The sequence below is a fragment of the Alosa pseudoharengus genome, unplaced genomic scaffold (genome assembly GCF_046254945.1).
Source record: "Alosa pseudoharengus isolate Yale_2024_CS ecotype anadromous, Long Island Sound unplaced genomic scaffold, YU_APseudo_1.1 YU_APseudo_1.1_scf_8, whole genome shotgun sequence".
NCBI lineage: Eukaryota > Metazoa > Chordata > Actinopteri > Clupeiformes > Clupeidae > Alosa > Alosa pseudoharengus.
Window position 1 is genome coordinate 29,184,235 of NW_027468870.1, and position 9,627 is coordinate 29,193,861.

At 40.7% G+C, this 9,627-nt stretch overlaps 1 protein-coding gene across 1 annotated transcript; it reads right to left on the reverse strand.

Annotated features, from left to right (window-relative positions):
• Positions 1 to 590: 590 nt before the first annotated feature.
• On the reverse strand, positions 591 to 5,344 carry msantd2 (Myb/SANT DNA binding domain containing 2). The gene is made up of 4 exons (XM_076274621.1): positions 4,894 to 5,344; positions 3,830 to 4,085; positions 2,377 to 2,440; positions 591 to 1,562 (listed from the first exon to the last, which is right to left on the reverse strand). The coding sequence occupies exons 1-4, from the start codon at positions 5,332 to 5,334 to the stop codon at positions 674 to 676; spliced, it is 1,650 nt and encodes a 549-aa protein (XP_076130736.1). The 5' UTR covers positions 5,335 to 5,344; the 3' UTR covers positions 591 to 673.
• Between the last annotated feature and the right edge of the window lie 4,283 nt (positions 5,345 to 9,627).

The following is a 9,627-nucleotide window of genomic DNA, read 5'->3' on the forward strand; positions in this document are numbered from 1 at the left end:
ATTTTTTTTCGAACGTACGCGCCACTGTCACGTCTGGTGTAGCTACTTCCATTGATTTAAGTGGAAGCTAATTGTTGCAGCAGTCGCAACACGAACGGAACGCTTCAATTACGTGCCTGGTGTAGCTTAGCCCTAACAGAAAAAAGGCAAAGTGTTTGATCAGCATAGGCCACAATTAAAATGAACAAAAACAAATGAAAACAAAAGAAAATAATAAATAAACCAAAATAAAACAAATATACAAGGAAAGAGAGAGGACACCAGCTCTGTAGAAATTACATTTCATACTTCTTGCCCTTGTCAAGTACATCCTTGAGTCAGTTGAAAAAAAATTTACCTACAGTACTGCACAAAAGTTTTAGGTCCAATGAAATGTATGTATAAAGGCATTTCTGACCACTGGGTGTTTTTCTTTCGTAAGCTTCTTTACAAATGCATGTAACAAATAAAAATGCATGTAACAATAAAAACAAGCACAAACATTAAACAATAAACAGTTACTAGAAGTTTAATTGTTGAATGTTTGTGAGTGTTATACTGGTATATATATATATATATATATATATATATATATATATATATATACTGCATTATGAGGAAAAAAAACACTCAATGGCCAGATGGCACTCTTTAAACACAATGTTCATGTGTCCCGTAGAATGTGTTTCTTAAGTTACAATGTCTCTTTTTTGTTATACTTTAAGGGGTAGCCAACAGCTATCTCCAAACATTCCACCAAAGAGCCTGCAGAGAGAAAGTCCAACTCCACCTCAATGAATTTGATGTAGATGCCGGAGATGGGCGACCCCTCAGGCTTGGAGGTGCCGCTGGAGTTGGCCTGTAGGAAGCGGTTGATGGCAGAGGGTTCTCCCCTGCTGTGGTGCTTCCCGGCAGTCTGAAAGTGCTGAAAGAGGCACTGCTGGAGGGTCTTCTCCTCCGCAATGCCGAGGTAGCAGTACGTGATTTTGGACTCGGTCCTTTCCTCGGGCTCCTCCGACTGAGACTGACTCATCTCGTCTGTGGCCCCCCGACTCTCCTGAGACAGGGACATGCCGTCACTGCCGTCTCCCATGCCAGAAGACGCCAGCTGGCCAACGACCTCCTCGTAGCCGATGGCGTAGAGTCCGTAGGTTTTGGGGATGCCCCCTGGCAGTAAGTACTGGGAGCCATTGCTGCAGCCGGCCGCCCTGGACTGTGCAATGGGGATCCAGTCCACCTCCATGTGCAGCTCCAGGCAACGAGCCTCACTGATGGTGATGTCCAGGAACTTGTAGTAGACGTTCTTCCAGTTCATCTTCTGCACCTTGGTCATGATGACGCGGCCCTCGGCCTTCTCGGGGTTGAAGTACTCACGCAGGCGTTTGCCCAGCGGCACCTGCGAGCTGATCTCGGCGTAGTGGTAGCGGATGTCCTCGCGCCAGCGCGTGTTGTAGCCCACGCCGAAGATGGCCAGCTTGTTGGACAGGTGCAGCCGTGAGAAGTCCGTCCACGTCTGGAAATGCTCCCACTTGATGTCCACCGACTCCAGGATGCGCACCACATTCTGCATCACCTCCTGACGCCTGCCAAAGCCAGGGAGAGAAGAGATGTCAGAGACCCCCCAACGAGACCTCCATCTCTCATACAATCTGATTCTGGTGTCTCGCCATTTCATCTTCTTGAAGATCCCAAAACTATTACTAGAAAACTAAGGAGGCTTACCATCCCTCTTAAAAAGCGTCTGTTTTTTAAGATGGGATGATGACAGATGTAGTTCATCAAATATAGAGCAGTAGGATATAGTAGGCTGTATCACAATTTTCATTGTCAACATTCCCATAATCACCACGCCACCAGAGGATTGTTATTTCTCAGGGGAAATCACTTCTCTACAGCACCCCTTACTGGTCAAATCCAATATTGGATAACTGGATTCATGGATTCAGTTTTAACTGAAACTGCTCTGTCTGTTCCATGAGTGGTCAAAACTGGTTGCTCTGTAGTTTGTTTGTGTATTTAAATACATCTGTCAAGTTGCTAATACTACTGTAGGTCTGTTTATTAATCTGGCCTGATATTATTTTCTTTGATTTTCTGTATTTATTTGCCATCAGATTTATTCCTGTGTGGCATTTTAGCTTTAGCAACATTTGGCAACAGCACATGTGCATGCACAACACACCCCACTATGTGCTAGTTAATATTTATTTATCATCATCATGTGCAATGGGGTCAAACATCACTTCTGCATGAAATACTGTTTTCACACTTTCTCTAGGAAATAACAATGTCATCACATATACAAAGACAACAGATAAACAGATAACAGATAATGAATAACAAACTTTAAAAAAATGATGGTGGGAGACAAATGACTCCAGTGTATGTGATACTCACTGCATCTGTACCGTAGGCTCTGGCCGTGGCTGTAACACTCTGGTCTTTGGCACTGGGACTTCCTCTGGAAAAGCAAACAATGGTTTTCAACTCTCCTCTGGAGCACATTTGGTGGCGGCAACAATGGATGCACTGCCTCTTTCCACTGCTCCACTTTTGACATTACGAAAGTTCCTATCACTGCTACATGTGTGTGTTCTTGATGGCAGTAATAACTCCATCCACAGTTGGCCAATATAAATTATTATATCCGCTAATAAAATATTACCACACACTGGACCTTATGACACTAATATGTTATAACAAATATGTTATCTTTTCATTACCTAAACATTTACATGGTTAAAATAAACATGCAGGCTTATTTTGCATGACAAGTGTAAAATGTTATGCATACAACTACATGGATTTATTAATTGAGCTCTACCAGTCAGCAAAATAAAACAATGGTAAGTCAGTGCTTGTCATGCAAGTCGAACCTGCACTGACTGAAGCAGCAATAGTCTACATTAAAACACACCATCAGAAAAGATCATAAAAAAATAACCTTGGTTGTGAGTTAAAATAACATTCTTTCCTGAAACATATGGATGTGGACGACTGACACACGCTGTTTCTGCAGTAAACCAGCATAAGGTGAAGCATGAGCCCTGTGTGAATGATTAAACAGATGTCATCTGAGATGGCTCTTCATTTTTGAGTGACGGAGGCAAGCACTTATGATTTGTGCACATCAAACCTGGTTCATTACAGAAGTAACCTATTCTATAGCTTACTAACATTCCATTTTTTATTCCACAGAGCTTTCTGTGGGCCCAGTCTAAGATGCAATATTACTAAAACATACTGGCACAGGCAAACATCAGAAATACAAAACAATATGAGCTCTGAATAAGCTCATAATTCCATGGTTCTTGTTACTGAAATGTTAGAAAACTTTGCATTTGCAGCTCATGATTTCTTAATATTGCATATTTTCATGATTACCATGTTACATTCCCTTATAAAAAGGAATTTAAACATTTTTGTTAAGCCTCACACTCCCACAAGCAGTAATCTCTGATTAATGTATGCCATTTTGTCCTCTAACCAATATGCCTATCCTTCCTCATTCCACTGTGTTATGTCTAAATGTCTAAAGAGCTGATAGTCACCACCATTACCACAAGGCAGTCCTAACAATAGGGCTTCCTGTTTTAAATCAAGGCCCAGAATAGCCAGACAAATACAAACATATTAGTAATATTTAAGTATAATAACATATTATTCACCAATCTTCTTTACTGAATAATTAAATAAATAAATACTAATGCATTGATGGAATTATAGCAGCATAAGAAGAGGGAAACTACATTTAGAGAACTATGAAGACTCTACAAAAAAACAACCTCTACTCTGTAAAAGCAAAGACCATCCAACAGCTGTAGGCTTAATGTTAAACCCCCCTCCTTACCTGCCTCCACCTCTCCCTCCTGGAAGGCGGAGGACAGCTCCTGGTTGCACCAGTCTTCCTGAGAGTAGTCCTCCATGGTGCTGCCATCTGACTCCATCTCCTGGTACAGGCCGCTGCTGTTGATGAGCACCGGCTGGCACGTCTGGGAGTCCCAGCCACCCTGACCAAACACTTTCTCCAGCTGCTCGATGGAGTAGCTACTCTTCCTCTTCCCAATGCCGTGCTCCTTCACCCGGCTGTAGCAGCGACGCAACGTCTGCTCAGGCACAAACAGTTGTCTTATTAAATTAAATGACTTGCTTTATTTAGGTAATTTGTTTTAAATGGCCAATTTACAAAAAGTGTGGATGAGAGACTACAAAGGATTTAAATTAAGGTGTTTCTCTTTTCCCATCCATAAAATACAAAAACTTGAATTAAGGAATATGAGGTACAATTTGATGTTTGACAAAAAGAATTTCGGTTTGCGCCTTTGAAATACTATCAGGTGGAGATATTTTAAGGTCCTACAACTTGCTAGGCCTAAACGTTTTCATATTTGCGACCAGCTGCCTTAATTGCACCTCTGCTTTGATCTCAAGAGAATTACAAGAAGACATAAACCAGAAAACACAAGCAGAGATATTCTCACTCATGTCAAGATGTCAGTCTGTACTAAATTTGCACCACACTTCATCAGATAACCAAGAGACTCTTCCACAGGTGTCTCAGATGAGCATGGGACATCAATCCAGAACAACAGGCTAAATCACCTCTGAACGGTGGTCTGATATCAGAAAGTTCCAAATCTGATGATGTTGTGAATAGGGCCTAGGCTACTGCACAAAACGGAGACCACCTCTGGAAGTGAAAATACCTACTTAAGACCACTGTATGCTAGTCTTCCTATCCTATGGCCTGATGACCGATACATTTTCCCTCTGTCCATGTTATGCTTTAATATCACTTTTCACGTGGGGTAACAGTTAGGCTACATATCTTACTTGAAATAATGGTAGGCTACAGTAAATGGACAATGCTGCAGAACTGCTATTCAAGCAGACTCGTATAATCGTCAAGTTTACCTTCATCCTCTCTCTACATTGCGAGGGAGTCCTTTCGTAGCCGAGCTCTGACAGAGCTCTTGATACCCGTTCGTACATTGCTGGTCCTGGTGCTTTGCCAGAGAAAACAGTCCCTGCAACTTCAAGCTGTTGCATCCGTGCCTCCGTTAACCGTTCATTCCCCCATACAGCGATGAGGGCATTTGTTTCCGACGGGGTCCAGGACATACCCCGGCAGGCGGTGAAGCTGTTTGAGGCAGAGGCCGATCCACTCCGGCCTGCACCCCCCGAAATCGTGCTGCCAACATTGAGAGGGGAAAATCTGTTCGGCGTGGAGGGGTTGGAATGGTATTGATTGCCGTCACTCAAGTCTTCCGATTCTGGAGATGGAACTTCAGTTTTGGGGATCTTTAATGGTATCGTTACTTCGGGAGACTGATCTGCGTTACTGGGCGCCGCCATCTTGCCTCTGTTGCTAGGGGGAGGGGATGGGAACTGACGTTTGTGCGCTGCGCGTCAAGTGCATTTTGGGATATTTTGTTATTGTGACAGGTGATCTTAAAAATATTATCCAGACCATTTCAAATTTAATGATTTAAGTTTTTGTTTATGATGTACAAAATATTGTCAAAGAGAATGTATTTAGGCTCCAACATAGTAGCAGGGTTTTTTTTTTTGTATAAACCTTTTTGCATTTTCAGTGGCTGTCAGAGAAGACCAAGAGGACAACAAAAGACCAACAAGACTGTTATGTGGATTTTGTCATGAATAATGCTTTTGGCACAATTAACGTGAAAATATGTCTTATTATTTTTTTTACAATTACTTTTTTTTACAATTTTTTACAATTATTTTTTGTATACAAACGTGTTATTTTTTTTTTTATTTTTTTTATTTTTTTTTTTTTACAGTGCCAGCCCAGCAAACATTAGGAACGTTCCCAGAATATTCCCTAAAGCAGTGTTTTTCAACCACTGTGCCGGGGCACACTAGTGTGCCGTGAGAGATCATCAGGTGTGCCGCAGAAAATTACCCAAATGTCACTCACTGGTCCAGAAAAGCAACTGTTGCATCAAAGAATGTATAACCACATGCTCTCATTGATTGTATGATTGCACTGTTTTTTGTATGCAGGCATTGTACAACGGGGGCCCCATATCCAGTATTCACAGAATCATCACATATCCCGTTCATAACAACAATTAAATTACCTACAAATCACCTACAAATGAGACAGAGGGCGCTTGTTTTATTGAGCAGGTCTTGCATAGAAGCCATAATAAGGCCATATCTGTGTATTATTTGAAATTTTAGGCTATGGTATGTTTATTTTTTCTTCACACAGGATGTTAGTGCCGTGGGACATTTTAAGTGTCAAAAGTGTGCCGTGGCACAAAAAAGGTTGAAAAACACTGCCCTAGAGGTATTACCTTCAGAGAACTTTTAGGGAACAGTTCCCTTAAGGGTATGTGTTTGCTGGGAGAGAACCATCTGCAATGGTCACGACACGCACACAAAGGATCTGCAAGCAATCATTGCAATAGTCTAGTCCAGTGTTTCTCAAAGTGTGGTCAGCGAGCAGACGTCTCAAGTGGTCCGTGAGCAGACATGGTACAATATATACTAAATGAGTTGTTTGCAATATTGAATCAACTTGTATGTAAATCCAAACAGTTCTGCAACACTGCCTATGTAAGCTACGTAAAGGGATAATGTATTGTCTGCCGGTAATTATCAAAAAATAAGTCCCGACAGGGAGAACAGAACTCCAACGCGCAGCGGAGCCAATTTAAATCATATGAATCCTCTGACACAAAGAGCAAGGTGCAAAGACAATAAGCAAGGTGGTTCAATGAGTAGACCTAACTATACTGTTGAAGTAGGTCTACTGTTTTTTTTTTTTTTTTTTTAACGAAGTGGTCCGTGATTTTTTTTTATTGGTTAAGTGGCCCATGGTCTGAAACACTGGTCTAGTCCTGAAAATGACCAAGCCTTGCGGAATTTTTTTTTTCTAGTGTGTGTGTGTGTGTGTGTGCGTGTGTTTGTCCTAGGGCTGTGTATTGGCAAGAATCTGGCGATACGATACATATCACGATAGATGGGTTATGATTCAATATATTACTATATATTTCAATACTGTGCGAAAGGCGATATATTGCGATTTTCGAAGTCTAAGTTTTGAAAAACTTCTAAGAAAAATATAAAGAAGATGTATCATATGCATGAAAGGTAAAAAAAAAGTTTGCTTTAGACAAACAATTCAGGACACTGCACAGCACAGTTCTGCCTATGTCAATAACAAAATAAAGTGCTTGCTATTAATAAAAAAATATCGATATTATGTTTTTGAAAATTGATACAGAATTGCCAAAAAATATTGCGATATTCAACAATATTTTCTTACAACCCTAGTATGTGCCTGCTTGGCCTAACCTAAAACATTGGTCTGTTTTCATGTACATTTTCAGACAAGGTAGAGGATCCCCAAATCTCAACCCTCCTTTTGTCTTTTGGTCATAATACCAAAAAGCAAGCATTAAATGATCAGGAACTTTACAAAATATGACCGCCGCCTAGTCCTGCGCGTTCTCTCCGCAAAAATCTCCATTTCTCTCCAGTTCTCTCCATTTTTTTCCGTATGTTTGCCTCCAGGGGTCATGTTAACCCATTTCATGTGCACACATGTGCACAAACAGATACACACACACACACACACACACATACATTCACAGTAATCATACGTATGACACATACTCACACAGTAGACATATGTACGCTTGCATGCACAGGCACATACGCAGGCACACACACAAGCACGCACACACACACTCACACACACACACACCCACACACATAACATAAACATAACACAAACAATCAAGAATTTCTCAGAATTATGAACAGGCAAGATGGAGGTGGGGTTGTATAAAATTAATTTTACATGTGAAATCTATGAACTAATCATGTTTTGGTACTTGTTGTCTAGCAGATACCAAGAATTGAGTGTGGATAATGCAATTTAGTGAGACAGTTAGAATCATATAGGCCTTTCAGCGTGATTTCTTTTTGTGGAAAAAATGTGCTGGACTGGGCGGCGGTCATATTTTGTACCGCTCTGCGGTACATCTAGTTATAAGATAGTACCAATAAAGATAAAATCATATCCAGTGTTCTTTCTCTCTTTTTAAAATTGTATAAACTTACTTCTAAACGTTCCTGAATGTTTTGATTTCGCTTCTTATTCTTTTGCAGTCCACACTGCCTTAAGACTTGCTTAATGATTTTGTCCTTGCATCTGTTAGATCCTGTCTGACTTTGAGCTGAGTGCAATTCTGGCTTTGGATAAACCTTCTGAAGGGTTTCCCATGTAAGATTAAAGACATGCTAAAAGTAAAACAATCAGAGAAAAGGGAAATATTGACTCATTTTCACACATTTGTGACGTATGTTTTCACACATTTGTGAAGTATGGTCACCGCTAGGTAAGTTGCTTTTGAAAGGCTCCTCACAGACAGTTGCCTAACCTTGAGGTAGTCATACAGTATTTATATCTGGTCTTGAGATACTGTCCATGGATTTCCAAATAATATTCAGAGGGGCTGGGGGCTGGCAGTTTGGCTAGATAATTTGGGCTCTGTCCAAGTGCACAGGCCTTCCAGATCTCCAGAACAGCAGAGACAACCATCTTTCCTTTTTCATACGGATGGGGAGGAGAATCCATGCTTCTTTTTTCCCTTTCGCAGTGGCTTTTGGCTAGGCTGTTTGTTGGAGGTTAAAGCCTTTCCCTGCCTCTCCTCTCTAGCATCCCCCTGATCATGCTCTTGTTTCATGGAGCTCTTCATGAGGGTGGGTTTAATTTCATCACTGTCCTGAGACTGCTGTTGGAGTCTCACATGAGGTTTTTCAACAACAGGCTCTTTGGTCTTGTCAGCATTTAGCTATGGTGGAAAACATGTTTAATTAAAAAAAACAAATAAGATTTGGAAAAAACAGGTCTGCAGGCCTTCCCTTCTAAACTGCTATAAGGGTTCCCATTCATTAGTTGAGATCCTTAAGACTTAAGTGAAGTCAGTGCTTCTTCTTGATCTTTTTTTTTCACCATGGCACTGGTTATTATAACCTGGAACTATTTTAATTGTGCAAAATCGTACATAGGCAGCAACAGTGCTGATTTACTGATATATCAGGCTAGGTTTCCCACCAACAGATAACAAATCTGACAAAAGCTGAAACTATAACTGAGAGGTCATTGTTTGAAATAACAGTAGTAAAATATGAATAACTAAATCTAATCGAACCTTAGCAGTTGAGTTTTTGACAATAAAGGGGTTGGGAGATCTGTTGGTGTCCTCGCCTCCAGTCTTCCACTGAAGAATAATCTTCCTTTTGTTCCTGGACATCTGAAGACCCCCTAAACACATCTCAATGTCATCCTAAAACAAACAAACAGACAAACCAAAAACATATATAGGGCCCTAATTTAAATGACAGGCAAAGTGCACAGTCACTCAATGAGCAATGTCTCGTCACTCTCGTGCATAAACTAAATGTGAGGACTGAGTTGCTCCTCTGTTGTTTGTGCATTGCAGGCTCTTGTTCCTAAATTAAGAGGCTAATAGATTTTGCCTAGTTAAATTAACTTTAGTTATACTTTAGAGTTTGCACTTTGCCCCCCATTTAAATCAGGCCCCTTAGAAATATCCAAGTTACAAATGTCAGTTAATTATCATGGCCTGGTCATTTGTAACTTAAAAA